The 17176-nt window shown below is 36.2% G+C and overlaps 1 protein-coding gene across 1 annotated transcript in view; it reads left to right on the forward strand.

Annotated features, from left to right (window-relative positions):
- DIAPH2 (diaphanous related formin 2) overlaps window positions 1–17176 on the forward strand; it is a 924369-nt gene that overhangs the window by 595562 nt on the left and 311631 nt on the right. Inside the window, 1 exon segment of the mRNA XM_032619577.1 lies at window positions 583–707. Within this exon segment, the coding sequence (XP_032475468.1) occupies window positions 583–707 (125 nt within the window).

Consider the following 17176-nt stretch of genomic DNA (forward strand, 5'->3'; position numbering starts at 1 on the left):
GGCTCACTGAAGCTTTGTGGGTGTGTATGCACACACGTGTTTGCTCTGGTTTGCTCTAAATTCTCTGTATCAACAGTTATTTATCATTTCTCTATGAGTATGAAAAATACTAAAGTCAAGAACTTTTACCATAGATATTGGTTTATAAAAATCAGGATCTTTCAACAAGAGAAAAATATTTGATCCTTTTATGTAATTTAACTTTAAATCATTTATATAGCCAACATCACGCATTAATAAGATAGGATCTCTTTGAATGTTAGTTTCTCTTTAATCTTCAAATTAGATTTTAAAGAATGAAATATTAGGAATTCCATCAATAAATTTAAATAGAAATGGATTCATTTGAGCTAATGGCTGAATAAAATGATGGCGTTGCCATATTAAACATGATGATTTGGTATATTATATTACACATTTTCACTTATTTCATGGAGAGTAGAATTTTTATGAGTAGTAATTCAGAAAAATGTGAGTTGAGTTCATGGAACTATTCTCCACATTAAAAAAATACTTGAACTGATACTGTTTTCTTTTAGTTGTAAAAGAAATGTTCTGAACACTTTGCACGTTGTTCTTTAGTTTCAGCTCAAATTCTCAAGAGCAACCTTGCAGCAATGGAACAACAAATTGTTCATCTGGAACGTGACATCAAGCAATTTCCCAAAACAGAAAATCAACGTGATAAGTTTGTGGAAAAGCTGACGATATCCTTTATTTATTTAAGCATTTTGTTTATTTGTTAGTTTCTGTGTGTGTGTTTGTCTGTCCATATACCTATTTACCTTGTGGTTAGTTCTAAACTTACCATTCTATTCACAGTTTGGATGAATTTGTATATAGGCTGTTTTTATATTACCAGCATAAATTTTAGTTCATGACGTTTTGAATCGTAGAGTAGGCAAGGGAACAACTGTATAAGAAAAAATGCCATTTCTCAAAGACAAATTTCATTTGAAGGCCCACAAGATATGCAAGGTAAGTCTTTTGAGGCTTGATGTGACCTAAAACAGAACAAAGAATCTCCTTATTGTTTAAAGGAAATGATCAACAGAAGAATTTTTTTGCTCAGAGGTTTTTTTCTTTTTGTGTGTGTGTGCAGGTATTTTCTGAGGCGATATGTGCATTTTCAAGGGCAATCAGAGGATAACTGGTATCAGTAGACTGAAAGGTTATGAAGAAAAAAATGGATGCATGCATGGACAGATAGATTAATTGATCAGTAGATTATGTATTTAAGTAAATTGTAATAGCTATCTGTATAACGTTAGGCATTGCCTGCTACCTAAATGCTTTTAAATCCCTATTTTACATATAGTATATTCATATAAATTACAGAAATATATGAAAGGAAAACTTGAGAAATGATATTTAGCTTGAATTGTTTAATGTTAAATCTGTTGTCTAAAGATAAACTACATTAGAGCTGATTTTTTTTTTTTCTATTTTGGTTTTCAAAAGTTAAAGCCATATCCTACTCTTCTGGGTTTAAATAAATATCTTGAACTGCACATTGATTCACCGTTTTATACCTCAAGAGGGAATAAATACTGTAAATTCTTTATCTGATAATAAGTAAATTCCTTCAACAACTATATGGCAGTCACCTTGTTTCAAGGTTAAATCTATTGCCTTTTTCTTCTCTGATATATGCTTTCTTTCCTGCCCAACTTGGAAGTTATGGTCCTGAGCTTGAATTACTTGAGAATGGCAATTTAGGTTTATGTGAAAAACAATTTTTATTTTCACTCTTTGGTTCATGAATTAATACTGTATTTTGTGTGGTCCTTTAGTGATGGTGAGTAGTTATAGAAATAGGAATATTGGGAACATAAGTTTGTGGGTGACTAGAGGCAGGAAATACTCAAAAATAACTTTGGATTACGTACCTGTCCACATCAGGGTATTTAATGTGAAGATTTAACTTTGTTGCTGATTAGATTTTTCTTTCAAATTTGTTATATTGTCCTGTGGCTGGAAGCACCACCTACATTTTTCAACTTTTGATTTTGATTCTTGCCTCACATACTTGAATTTAATTCCTGATTACCTTGTTCTTTTTAACATTTTCTTCTACAGTTGGCTTGTGGCCACACGACAGCGTACAACATTGTGGGGTCTTTGTTGCTCATTTAGAAAAAGAAAAGTAATTTCAAACCCTCATGAACTTGGCCTGGACTCTATTTTATTTCTCTCTTTATGCAGGTAATTAAGCGCTTTAAAATGAAAATCCAGAGCCTTCTGTATCTGTATGTTACAGATGAATGGTTATTCTTCATTTAAGTGACACTAAAGCGTGACTGTTTGTCCACAAGGGGATTGAAAACTGTATTAAAATGTATGGGGCTGTTACTTTGCATATCATATTTTAAAAGGCAAAATAAAATACACAGCAATTTATTTTAGAGAAAAAGTTAGACTATTGTGTTGAGTTGTCTAAAAACTCCAAATTAATAAATTACAGTGATAGAACTGTGGCTCAAATTATTCTTGCTTCGGGAGACTCTTTGGACACCAAGTGAGAGTTTGTATCTTCTAGAAAATGGCAAACAAAATGTTTAATCATCCTATGATATATGAATTCTGGTGCCTCCTTAATATTTTTTCTACTCTTCTGGCAATTCCAAAAGAGAGGGATATTTTCTTGTGGGATACTTGATTCTGTTTTAAAATTAGAGCCATGATCCTATTTCTAGTATAGGATTCTTTGTACTGGATGATCTTTCCAATGTTTCTGTCCCCTGCCAATAAATTCTTTTGCTTCAGGCACTGGCCTTTTAAATTGAATAACTATGGGCACAAGTATGGGGGTAGTTTCCCCTTGAAAGTAACCTTACCTACTTAAACAGTAATCTCTCTATAAGGACTGTGAGTTCAAAAACTGAATAGCAGTGACACTCCTCTGGGCTTTCAGAAGGGCATCAGTGCTATAGTTAGCAGCAGTGGCATGATGGCCAAGGGCAAGTGAATATGCAGGTTGAATCTTCACCAAATCTCCAGGTTGGGCTAAGTCCCATAGCATCCTATGTTCACCCTTACTCTTTCGCAGTATTGACTGAACTCATAATATGCTCGGCATTGACAGGCCATGGAAATTCAACAGTGCATGAGATAGAAGATTTGACCACAAGTTGCTGACAGTCTGGCATTTACCTACTTCTCTGTCTTGCTGACCCAGTGACCAAGATCAGGTCTAGTGTGTTAATTTCTATATGCCCATCCCAATGCACAGCACCTAGCGACATGAAGGCGCTCAGTAAGTGTATATTGAATCACAGAATATTATAGCTATAGAGACAATGGAGATCATCTGGTCCAAGATCCTACTTTGACTTAACACATCAAAGGGGATATTGTTGAAAGAGTAGTAGGCTGTGCTTGTAGTTATAAAACTTTTCTTCATATAAATTTTCACAGGAACTTGAGTCACATTGAATCACCTTTTCAGAGCATGTAAAGTGTAATCAGTTTTAGAAAAGATAATCCACACCTTTTAAAAGTAAATGTCAAAAAAATTAACCAAAGAAAAGAGAATGATACCTCTCCTATGAATGGAGTGGCCCAGGCTATTTTCTGCCTCCTAAGCAATAGTCAGTGGCTTTTGAATGAAGCTTGTCACCTCTGCTTCCCTTTCTCTACCCCAAACTGGTTGCTTGTTCCAACTCAAAAAAAAAAAAAAAATGGAAAGAGTAAAATAAGCAATATTAATTTTGTAAGACTACAAAACAGGGAGAAATGGAGAAAATTCTCTCATAAATCATAGTAGAGAGGTTCTAGGATGAAAGGGGATGGTCTATAATGGATACAATAGCACCATATATATTGAAACACACATGGTTCAAAAATCTGGATACCATGTGTGGGAATTTGCTATTATTCTGATTTTTTTTAAAAGCAAAGTTCTTTGTATTCTTCATTCCAGTATGCTCATCATAATAATATTGGGGAAGTTTTAAGTTCAATTATTTGTACAGTGAATTCAAATAGAATCTATATTCCTTTTTTGGTAAGTTATAAAAATGATGATAATATTCACTCGTTAATTGAATGTTTACTATGTATCAGACACTGCCTAATTTTACATACTTGAGCTTTTAAAAAATGGTCCTATTCATTAAATGAAGAGTATTTTCCATATCTGGTGATGAAATTGATCACAGTTGTCCCTTTGTCATTGTAGTGAGCTCAGATTGTCTCAGGATAACAACCCATAAAGTTATTTGTCATAGGCCCCTTGTTTTAAATTCATTAATTTCGAGGGGTCATCTCTTTTTATCTTTTAAGGTTACCAGGAACTCTGTAGTCTCTGTCTGTGTTTGGCACCTATTGCAAAAATTGGTAGGGTGAGGTTCAAAATCACATCCGGTTTCAAAGTTTTGAAAAATAACCCATGCTAAGGAAGGGTGAGAGGGAGCACTGTGAGTGGTCTGCGTGCCAATCCTGAGGCTCATTCTTGTTTTGTTTTGTTTTGTTTTGGCCACACCACGCAGCTTGTGGGATCCTAGTTCCTTGACCAGGAATTGAACCTGGGCCCTAGGCAGTGAAAATGAGGAGTCCTAACCACTGGACCACCAGGGAATTCCCTGAGGCTTGTTCTCATGGACTTGACATTATATGTGGATTCTGATTTTTTCAGCTTTTGTCTTTTGACCAATCATGTGACTATGAAACAGTTTTTCTTTCTTTCTTTTAAATCTAAGCATCACTTTTACTTACTGCTCCTTGCTTTTTCCAACAGGAAAAAACATTCTTAAAAGAGGGCTTCTTAGACTTTAGAATATGCGTTGTGGTCCATTCTTAACATCTTAAACTGTCTACAAAACACGTTATCCACAGTGTTGACCTTACTGCTTATATCCTGTTGACAAATTTCTTACATTTACTTACATAGATTTTGTCAATGGCAGAGCTGTCTATTGCTGCAAATCAGCTTAGCTTTTTGATTGACTGCTGGCTAAATCATCTCACCAACTGGAGGGCAGGGAGGACTGAGCAGCAGGGGCACCATTAACACATTGACAAAAGTTGCTGACAGAAAGTTAATGACATTAACACCCTGTAGCTAACTATCAACACCTGGGAGTTTCTCATAGTGGGAGGGAGAGTCATTTGAAGTGGTTAAAAATCAAGTTCCGGAGGAAGCACATTGCCCTGACCAGAGACAATTCAGAACAGATTCGGGGTCTCTACTGTACTGCAATTACATTGATTTTTCTCCCACTATTCTTTATTAAGTGAATAATTTTTGAAAAGATGAAAAACTCACAGGGTTAGTGTTCAACCTCAGTAATATTAATCACCTTTGAGAACATGCCATATAAAAAATAGACAAAACAAAAACAAAACAGAAACCTCAAGAGCAAGTTTTTTTTGTTTTTTGGGTTTTTTTTCTCTCTGGTATGAATGTACTAATCCAGGCTGTTTTCTAGCTGCTGAAAAGTCGAGAGGTTTAGGTTAGGCTGGAGGGAAGTTTAGTGGCTCGGACTCTCTCTCATTACCTTTAATTGCCTGCCCGTCTCAAACTCAGAAAATTAGGAAGTTCAAAGCAAAACATTTTTAAATGAGACTGCTCAAGGAGAGAGGGTCCAGGATTGAAGGAAGGAAGGGAGGGAGGGAGGGAGGACAAAGAAGGAAAGGAAAGGGAAAGAAGGAAGGAAGGAGGGAGGGAGGAAGAGGAAAGAAGGAAAGGAAAGGAAAGGAAAGGAAGAAAAGAGACAGTGAGCATATGGGAGCAGTAATAGAGAAAATGCATACATTGAAAAGCAAATAGTTTTTGAAAATCACATGGGGGAAAATGTTGCTTTTTTAAAAAAGGAAGATTGTTAGCATTCTTTGAAATATACACTCTTCATAATGGTATTGGAAGATTTTTTTTTTTTTTTTTTGGCCACTGTGCATGCTTTGTAGGATCTTACTTCCCCAGCCAGGGATTGAACCCAGGTCCTCTGCAGTGAAAGCAAGTTTTCTTTTTTTTTTAACTTCCATTATTTGTGCAGTAATTTGCAGTAGAAGGTATGATCATCTATAATAATAAAAATAAAAATGATAATATAATAGTAATAATAGCAACTGTTTAGTGAATGTCATGTGCCCGTCACAGTGCTAAGAATATATAGGTGTCTGTATAATCTCAAGTGATCTCCAATGCAATACTATAGGGGAAGTACTATGATTAACCCCATTTCAAATATGTGAGAATTGAGGCTATAGAGGTTCAAAGGTTCAAACACGTGTGTGAGATCATGTATGTTACAAGTCTGGTTAATGAGGGCCAGGATTCAAGTAAGTCTTGGTCCTTCAGACTCCAAGCCTTGTGCTTGTAACCATGGTATTGTGCTGCCTCTAGGGTCAGAAAGCTTTGTAAATCTGAGATGAATTCCACATTTGTTCACTGTGAAATAATGTGTTGCTTCAGAAGAAAAAAAAAATTCTTTTTGAAAGGTTTGTAAACTAATTTAAAAATTAGCTGCTCATGTCTTCCACAAAGTCTTCCTTAATCATAGCAATCAAAATTAATTTCCTTGTCCCCTGTGTTCTCATAACATTTTAATATTTTGATTATCGTACCCGCTGACTTGCCTGTACTCTGCTTATGTGCATGTGTGTTTTGAACACTGGGTTATAAAATCTTTTGAGTACAACAAGCCTAGCACAATGCTTTACAGAAAGTTGTCTTAATAAATGGTTATTTAATATGTTAGAGGTCATTGCATAATGATTAATATTAAACAACATTCTGGCAAGTAAATAGAAAACATTGGCTTGTGATGCTGGCATAACTTCAGTTTGACAAAAGAAAGGGGTATAACATGTTTCCACTGTTATTCCTTTATATATTTTGATTTTAAATGCAGGTATTAAGAATTATCTCTTTGGCTCTTGGAAATCACATTCTAAGAAACTGTCTCAATGGAGCATATGGTTTTTCAGATCAGTCAGTTCAAAAATTTTTTATTTGAAGAGTCTTGCTTGTTTGAACTTCAGCCTGAAATTACCATGAGCTCCATTTTTCAAACTTTGTTTAGGGAATTGATGGACATTTGGTGCGTGATGCTAATGGTGAGAGAAGAGCATACTGCTTGGTTAAAGGGTACATAAACCCTTTCAGACCACTAGAGACTCATCTGAGAAATTGTCTTTTTCAGAACATAAAACGGGACATAAGTCATCTGAAAGAGTTAATGTACCCTCAACCTTACAAATTCTCATTTCTACCAGAAGCTAAATTTTAAGAGACTAAAAACCTTTCTATGGGATTTATTCATACTGAGTAGAAATGATGTAAAAAAAGAAGTTTGAAAAACTAAATGACCCAATGTGGTTATGGTTTTGTGTATGCATGTATACTAGAAAACATGTAGCATATACATGTATCTATACATAGATAGAGATATGATTTACAGCCATTTTGGTATTCACAAGAGCTTAAATTGGATATTGTAGCAATGAATATGAGTTTGTTTCCTTTTGCTTTGATTTCAAATTTACTAAAACTTTTATTTTCAATTATTGAAGGCACGCATAGTATGTTAAATACACACAGTTTATAGGCAATGATGGTGACGTTAGTATAACTAGTCAGTAAATATACTCTTGCAGCAAAATCTCAATCAGGTATTATTTGAGAAATGTAGGTAAATACACCAGTATCTTTTTCTATATTAGATGTCTGTTCAATTATTTCTAGTTAGGCTCTCTGAGATATAACTTTTGAAAATTATAGCAAGTAAACTTAGCTTTTCCTTGAACGTTCCCTGTTCCTTTCTTCTGGTTTTAAACTTTGAGGTATGGGAAGTGAAAACAAAAAAATGCAAGAAAGCAAGTCAATATGTTTAATAAACATGTAATGATACTGTCCTTTGTGTTGCAAAGGTAAAATAGGATAATTACCTACTACATTGTCCCAATTCATTACTGAAGTTAGAAATGGAAAGAAATACATAAAAAACATCACTGAAATTTTTCAGTTGAATCTTAATGATGGATATATATATCCATACACATACATATACACACATACCTCATAAGACAAGCATTTAAAATTACAATCAATTTGAGAGGATTACATCTCATCTACTCATTTAAAGCTAAGGCACTCAACAGTGGTGAGAATTGAAAATGAATGAAAAAATTTAAAAAGAAACTATAGAAAAGCTTTCCCAAGATCATTAGTGAAAAGGAGAATATGACCTAGTCACCAGTTGATGTTGTCTGGGTAAGAAGAGTCATGAGTAACTTAGTTGAAAATGGTTCCAAGGGGTGAAGGTACCAACTCCTCTTTACCTTATCAAAAGCAAACATTTAGTAAGTGGCTTTTTTATATCAGCTAAGGCATTATCGACTTTGTGCATGGCAACACTGATTACTCATCTCCAGATTTCTGTATTATGGTCCTGACTCAAAACCTAAAGAGATCCAATTTCATTTTGCACACTGTTGAGAAGTACTCTGTCCACTTTATTTGCCTCATATATATAAAAGTACTTTTGAACTTTAATGTTCTGTACAAATGCAAAGCATTTTTATTAATCCATTTGAATGAAAAGACATGTGGATGAGTATCAATAGACCTAAGTGTTAGCCTTGGTCTTTGCAAACGTAGGAAAGACACTCTGTTTCCTCACTTGTAAAACTGAAATGAAAATACTTCCCTTGCCCACCTCACATATGTTTTTATTAGGACTAGGTATAGTAATGACTTTGAACATGCTTTGTAAAATGAAGAAATAACATACAAGGTGTCATTGGTCATTCTGCTCTAAACCTCACAAATGTGAGATAAATTATTTCCCCAAAGGAAAATATTCTTTGTAAACAACCACAGTCTGCTTTTGCCCAACTTCATTTTATCTAAGTTGGTTTTTTGTTGTTGTTGTTTTCATATATTTTTTTTTAAGACTGAAAGAAAAAAGATGCATTCATGTAGTAAGTGCCTATGGAAGAAGCAGGAGGCTTGTACTTCATTATTCTAGGAGTATCCAGATGTTTGGGATTAAACAAATCCCTACATTTTTCACTTAGGTATAAGAGAGAAAGAAGCAACTAATAGAATTTGAAGATACTTGTATACTCCATGAAAGATGATATTCTAAATGTTAGGACACCTATAAAGTAAGATGCAGGTATGTTTCCTGCTTTCAAGAAGGCATGTAGTCAGGGAGATAAAAGTGATAGAGAGAAGATAGCAACAAACAATCCAAGCTCATTTCACAGTAAATGAATATAGTGCAGACTAAAAATGCAATAGGCCTTTTCAATATTTCTTCCCCTCTTTCGTCTATAGTGAGACAGCATTCCAGCTTTGACCACAGTTGGAAATTAATGTGGCGACTTTATTATTTTGTTGGAAATGTATTCTCTAGCCAAGCAATAGACCCAAATGAAAAGACCCAATAGACCCAAAATGGAAATGCATTCCAAAGCCAAATGGAAATGACTTGTATATTAGTGTTTGTTTTGCATCAACTATCTCCCTCAACACAGATAATTAAGAACTGACTGTACCAACAATTTCTCTAGGTTCAAAAATAAGTTTCTTTCCATGTTTTTATCAGTCAATCAACATCTACTCATTAAGCAGCTACTGCAGAACCTAGCACCATACTAAGTACCATGGAACTGAAGCATAAAAATGAAGTACAAAATGTTCTTTGCTCTAAAGAAGCTTAACATTTACTTAAGAGCATGTGTATGAGAAATAAGGCACTCAAATGATGGTGTTTCATAAAGTTTAATTGTGTGACATTGTTACCGAACCCAACTTGGATCCACTTGCCCACATGCAGTAAAGACAATCTACTGACCCTGGGTTGTGGTAAAGGAACAGACAAGGAGTCGGGGCAGCTAATGCTCAAAAAACCCGAACTCCCCAATGGGTTTCAGGAAAGCATTTTTAAAGGCAAGGTGAGGGAGGGGAGTTGCAGGGTTTGTGATCAGCTCATGCACAATTCTCTTGTTAGTTGATGGTGAGGTGACAGGATGGTGTCACAGGGGTTAACATTATCAATCCTCAGGCTCCAGTAGGTCTGGGGGCTGTGTGCTTATGGTCATCTAGTAGTTAACCACTTCCATTTGATGACAGTTTTAACATCTGTAAAACAACTCAGGAAATGTACATCAGATACTGTTATCTATATATTTCAGGGAGGAACTAAAGAGTCTGTGACTGCCATATGACTGATTCACTGTTTAAATTCTTACCAGTTCTCCTGGGTCAATTGCTGTTTTTGTTGCTGCATGGTCACATCCTTTCAATCATTCATTCTTTTTTTTTCTTTTAATTTAATTATTTTATTTTTTTATATAGCAGGTTCTTATTAGTTATCTATTTTATACATATTTGTGTATATATGTCAATCCCAATCCCCCAATTCATCACACACACACCCCAATCATTCATTCTTGAGCCAGACTTTTGTGACTCAGGGGAGGCCTGGGAAACTTACAGCTTTCCTAGAAACAAGAGGCAGGCAGAGGACATTGCCAGTGGGGGGGTGGGGGTGGGGTCCTGTCCCAGGAAGGCCCCATAGGGTCCTGCTTGGTCACAGCATTGGTTTTAAATGCATTAAAAATTCACCAAGTAGGGAAGGTTGTGGGGTTTGGAGCAGCTTCATAGAGGAGATAAGACTCAACTCCTGCTACAACATTAGCTCTCCGTGTGCAGGAAGTTTACTGTGTTGGTTTTGTGTTGATCATCTTTTGTACTCCCAGTGCCTGGCACACAGTAGGCCTCAATACATGTCTGGTGAATGAGTGAATGCATGATTTACTCTCTGCTGACATTTCAAGGATGTTGGAGTATTTTGTAGAGATAGTAGTTAAAAATATTTTGTTAGATCCTCTCATAGGTCATCCAAGATGTAATTCTGTTTGATTTTGAAATTCATTTAATGTCTATTCAAACAAACCCCCCAAAAGCCCCTCATTAACTATGTCTGATTCGATAAATATGAAAATGATTTTGCATTTCAAGAACTCACCCATACTGGACTGTATGCAGATATTCTAGGATTGGATGGAAGGAGAGTCAGAATTTAAGATTTGAAGTGATCAACTAAACATTATAGGCCTTATTGTATTTACAAACAGGATTTTTTATTACTAAACTTTATTTTGTTCAGTGATTCCTATATTATAGAATTAAATAGCTTAAATTCATATTTCATGTTAAAAATAATTAGTTATAGGAATTGAGATACCATATGATGAGCATATGTGTTAGGTTATTTAACATATCTGTCTCAAAATTCAGATATCAATACAAAATTTACCCAGAGAGTTTGCCCTCTACTCTCCCTTTTGTACACAAAAGATTGTATCTCCCTTTTCCCCACACGTGTATTGTCATTCTTTAATGCCTGAATATGCCTTGTGAACAGTGCATTAGGTCTGTGAGGTATATAAAAATGAGTAAAACGTGGACCTTTCATTTCAGAACATATAAGTTTATAAACAGAATCAACAATATACCCAAACAGTTGTAAGACAATGTGGGTATGATAAATGCAATATAAAATGGGGAAATTGCTCTATAAAATAATAAATCCTAGTACATTCATAGAGGTTTCCAGTCTGTGTAGAGTGTCCACATACATCATCTTAGTAATTCAGACCACTTCTGATTTCAGATCACTTCTGATTTCAGATCACTTCTGACTGAAAACTTAGGGGAAGGTTTTATGGAGAGTTACAGACCAGACACAAGCAAAGACTCAATCTGTAAAGATCAAAAGTGTGTTGAAAGAATATCAAATACACATGATTGGCTCAAAGTAGTGAGAGTTACAACTAGGAAAACGAATAAAATATCAAATCCCAAAAGGTCAAGAATAGTGGTCTGAAGAGGTTGAACAGTATTTGGTGGGTTGTAAAGGGCTGAAAGGCAAATAACTTTACTTCTCCTTTCCCTGTTTCCAACCACCACATGGCATTTGCTTGAATGAGGTGGTACTCGCTACCTGCCAGCTTTTGATCCAAGTAAGGACTAAAATCAGAATTGTTTCCAGTATTAGAAAGATTGTGTTTGTGTGTGTCTCATGGGGCAGATGGATTTTTTTTTTTTACCTTCAATTTAACTGTCCTGTAGCTTGGATTCGTAATACAGCAATAACAACTTATATTTGTATAGTATTTTACAGTTTAAAAAGCTCTTTTATCTTCCCCTGTCTCCTCTGAAATGTTCCATAATGAAAGCTGTTATATTAAGTCTTGCACCTAGTCGATGTTTATGAGGAGTTATTCATTCCACAAATATTTACCTAGTGATTCTCGCTATGTGCCAGGCATTGTGTTAGATACTTGGAATACAGTGGTGAGCAAAAAAGACATGACATAGCCTCAGGGAGGTTTTAGTCTGATGGAAGAGATGGACATTAAACAACTCCACAAGCAACCATGGCAGGTGACATGGAAGAGATTTATAATGCCATACCAGTCAGCAACCTAGTTAGGGAGATCTCTCTTGAGAAGGTGATGCTTCAGCTGAGATGTGAAGGATGGATAAGAAGTCAGGGAAGAGGTGAAGATGAATCTTTACTTCTGCCTGTTTATCTATAGGTGTTAAAAATATTTGACAGTTTGGTAGCTTGATGATGATTTGGTTCATTGAAATTCTAATTCATCTGTTTTCTTGTCCGTGGTCTTACTGGATTTGTACTTCTAGTGGAGTTTTAAAGTTGGAGAGTTAGAAATCTCTCAAATGGAACCAAATATTGAAGACATTTTATGTTTTAAGATCTTTTAACTTTTTTCCCCCAAAGTTGCTTTTACTATTGGTTAAGGATTGAATGTGGGTATTTTTGAAAAGCTATGTCAGATTCAGTGGAAAACCTAGAGCTCTACTAACCTTGTGGGAGCTGGAATTTTTTAGCTAAAGAGGTTCCAATAGATTTAGATATTTATCCAAACCGAACTGTCAGACCACCAGAGATTTTCCCATTACTTGTTTACATAGAGCTTAACTACAATGGTTTCCATTTTCAACATTTACTTTTTTTATTTAAACAGCTTAATCGAGAGCTATAAAAACACTGGATCAGTCTTTTCAAATAAAAATGAAATGCAGCTGCCATGGGTTAGTCTTACAGAAGAAACCCTGCTGCCTACAGGAAGTTTAGGTGTTAAAATGATGTTTTTTTAAATACCAAAAGATCTAGTTTGGATTGTAATGTCATATCTTTTAATTACAAGTTTATAAAAACCTGACAATTCTTTTGATTTGTGTCTGGTGTGTGTGCACGTGCGTGCATATGTGTGTGCATGCGCCTGTGTGTGAAATACCAAAAGAGTAATGAGATTAACATTATTGATATGTTAATTAAAAGAAGATTATGTTAACTCAAATACACATTGTCACACTACAAATGAGACATATTGCCTCACTATTTGTTTTTCTGCACATATTTTATATGTTGTTATTTATCTTTTTCATAACATAAGATGCCAAGATGTGCTTAGGTTAATAATACTAATATTGATCCAAAACTCTTTGGACTTATGAATGATTTTTACCTATTTTCCTCTTCTGTAAATCATTGCTTTGCATTTAAATTTTAATATTTTAAAAAATAAAGTGTTTTAATCCTCATTTTATTTAGAGGAAATAAAAGTATCAGCTTTCAATAAATTAGCCTGAACCCAGAAAATCAGGGAAATGAAATGATAATTCCAAGTTATGCAATTAAATACATTTTAAGTACAAAGGGATTGTATTAGATAATATTGAATGTCCCTTTCCGCTCTAAAATGTTCTTATATTCTCAATCCAGTGTAGTATATCCATCCTTGTTCCACTCAAACATTAAATGCATAAATGTTGAATTAATTTGCTCCCTGATTCATTTTACCAGTATTCATAGTATAATGCTATAACATTGTTTTTACTGATAACAAATTCATCTGTTCATTCAGCAAATATGTATCAAATACCTACTATATGCCAAGCTCTGTTGTTTTCAGTGATGAGAAACTTAAAAATATATATATATCAACCTTTGAGCATATAATCTGGTGCAGTAGATGGTCAAAAAACAAATTCATAGTATAATACCAGACAATAATAAGTGATAAGAAAAATAAGATGGGCAAAAGGATTAAGAAGGATAGTGTTGCTTTTTTTAAAAGATAAATTCGTCAGGGAGGGACCCCTCTTGAGGGAGTGACATTTAAACAGAGATTTGAATCAAGTGAGGAGATGATTTGTGTGAATAACTGAGGGAAGAGCTTTCCATGCAGAGGGGACAACTAGTGTTCTAAGGCTCTAAAGTGTGAACATGAGTGTGCTTGAAGCATGTGTCAGGCTGAGGACATTTTCTTCTACCCTTCTAGTTTATTCTGGCTGGCCTAAGAATTAAATTAACGTGAGACAGATTAACAGGAGAAAATCAATCAAAAGTCTAATAACATGTATTCATGGGAGAGACCCAGGAAAACTGAGTAACTCTCCAAAATGGCCGAGACCCTCACCCTTAAATACCATCTTCAGCTAAAGGCAAAAGAGGATGTTGAGGGTAGTGGTTTAGGACTTCAAAGGGGAGGAAGGCAATTGACATAGAGATGGAAAAGCAAATGTTTGGCAAACAAATCTTTGCTGGTCTATGTAGAGACAGTGGGACACAGAGAGGAATTTTAACAAGCAGACTCTGCTAGGTTTCTCCCTGTCTACACACCTACTTCACACTATAGTTATCTATGGTGATAGCTCCCTGCCTGGAACACATCCTCTATCTACATTCTAAAGGCAGTTAGGGGGAAGGTCAGAGGTTCTTCCTGAGTCTTTTGGGTCTTGATTGTTTTCAGCTCAAAATAATCCAGATGCCAGAGAGATATTTTGGGGTGACAAAACTTTCTTCCCTCCACAAGGAATAGTAAGAAGGCTAGTGTGGCTGTTTTGCAATGAGAGAGGAAGAAAGGGTAGTGAAGGTAAAATCATGGAAGACCTTGATGTATGATGGAAAGCCATTTGAGGATTGAAAAGAGGAAGAATGATGGTTACAGAGATGAGGAAGACTGGATGAGGTAGAAGGGAGGTTGTAGCAGTGGTGAATCAAAAGTTTGGCTTTAAGATGTTCAGTTTGAGACACTATTAGGCATCCAAGTGGAGATGCAAAGCCTAGAATGTTTGAATAATAGAGCCTAAACTATAGGGAAAGATCCAGACTGGAGATAAAAATTTAGGAACCGTCAGCACATAGATGGTATTTAAAGCCATTAGACTATATAAGATTACCTAGAGAATACAGACAGAGAAGAGAGGTCCAAGGACTAAGGTCTGGGCTACTCCACCATTAGAAGTTAGGAAGATGAGAAGAATTTTAACAAAAGAACTGTAGAAATAAAAGATGCAGGTAGTGTGGTAGGAGGAAACCAGAAAACTGTACTGGCCTGGAAACCAAGTAACAAAAATGTTTGAAGAAGGATCCGTTTGACTGGACCCATTTATTCTATGCATTGATTTAAAAGGTATTGCTGTGGCTTCGTTAAATTAACATTTGTTAAGTAGAGCCCCAGGCCAGTTCAGCAAAAGGGAAGTTTCTTACCCTCAAGATCTGGAGGAAGTACAAAGCAGGCCTCCAGGGGCCCCATGGGGAGGTTAAGGCTGGGTGCAGGCAGAGGGAGAGGGCAAGACCTGGGGCACATGCCTTTGTTAGGGTCCATGGGTGGACTGCTTTGGGGTTCCTGGGCTAAGGCCAGATTGGTCAATTCAAACCAAAAAGAGCACATGGGGGGGAGGTTGTCAAGCTCTTCAGGGGTCTTATCTACTGATACACTAGGGGAAGGCCCTGGGAGGTGGGGGAGACTTGCTCATGTGGGCTGCTGGGGACATCACATCAGGAACTTATATTTGCTTGTGACTCTGCGGGCTGTTACTCAGGAAGGACTAGTGTTACCAAACCACATTTGTGTCTGCTCATCCACCATGCAGCAAAGGCAATTTACTGACATAGGGTTGTGGTGAAGGAAAGTACAGTGTTTACTGCAGGCAGCAAGCAAGGAGTACAAGTGGCTCTTGCTCAGAAAATGCAAATTGCCAGGTGGTTTTCAGGGAAGCGTATTTAAAGCAACATTTGGGGTAGGGTTGCCAGGGGCATGACTTTCTTCTGATTGGTTGATGGTGAGGTAACAGGGTAGTGTTTCAGGAATCTTAATCATCAGCCTTCTGGTTCCAACAAGTCTGGGTTCTGTGGGTTTGTGGTCAGCATGTAGTCATCATCCTCCACCTGGCTGGGGTCTTAGTTCCTGCAGAACAAGGCAAAGATATGTGTCAGGTAACTGCATATATCCCTTGAGGAGGAGCTAGGACTCTGTTTTACCACTGAACTGTTATTTCTTGACTGCTTTTCCTTTGCTTCTGCATCCCTCACTTCCCTAATTAGTAACTGTTTGAGTCTGCTCTTTGGAACTCGGGGAAAGTCTAGGAGACCAAAGTCTTTTTCTACAAACAAGAAACCAGGGACACAGAGGGGCTTTTTACCTGGGAGGGTTCCAGCGGGTCCTGCTCGGTTTCAGTTCCCCCTTTTTTTTGATACTCCTCTATCCTGAGGGGACCAGGTGGAAGGGCAAGAAAGAGAATAAAGTTTTGGATAGAGAGGTTAATCATAAACTCAACAGGAAAACTAGGTTTTAGGGGGACTCGGTTTCACTAGTGTCAGTTCAAGGACCCTGCAGGCCACTTGGCCATATTTAATGGATGCTGAGGCAGCAACATCACGCAGTAGTTTAGCTAAACTCTCGACCAGTAATGCGTGTAAGGCATTGAACTCAGACAGCAGAGAGGAGCTAGTGACTTCAGAACCCTCTCAGTATTTTATTGACAAAATGTAGACACATATCATGCATTTCTTCATTTACTTCTCTATTTGTTCAGATAGCACACACAGAGTTATGTTAGATTGTTTTTTCTTCTATTGTACCTGACTCTGTATTTCCAGATCAATCAAAATGTCCCCATTAAGTTGTCAGTTAAGTCACAAATAATTGCCATAAGCCATTCATTTCATGTTTTTAGAATCCTCTGCATTAAAGGCTATCAAATGCTTTGAACAAGTTTTCAGTGAAATCGCCATTATTTTGTAATTTCAGTAGCATATATCCCTTTGTAAAATGCTAGAATTATACCTTTTTGTTTGTTCGTTTTGGGGTTTGTTATTGTTGTTTTGGTTGGGTTTTGGTTTTTGGT

Source organism: Phocoena sinus, chromosome X, assembly GCF_008692025.1.
Source record: "Phocoena sinus isolate mPhoSin1 chromosome X, mPhoSin1.pri, whole genome shotgun sequence".
In the NCBI taxonomy this organism is placed as follows: Eukaryota; Metazoa; Chordata; class Mammalia; order Artiodactyla; family Phocoenidae; genus Phocoena; species Phocoena sinus.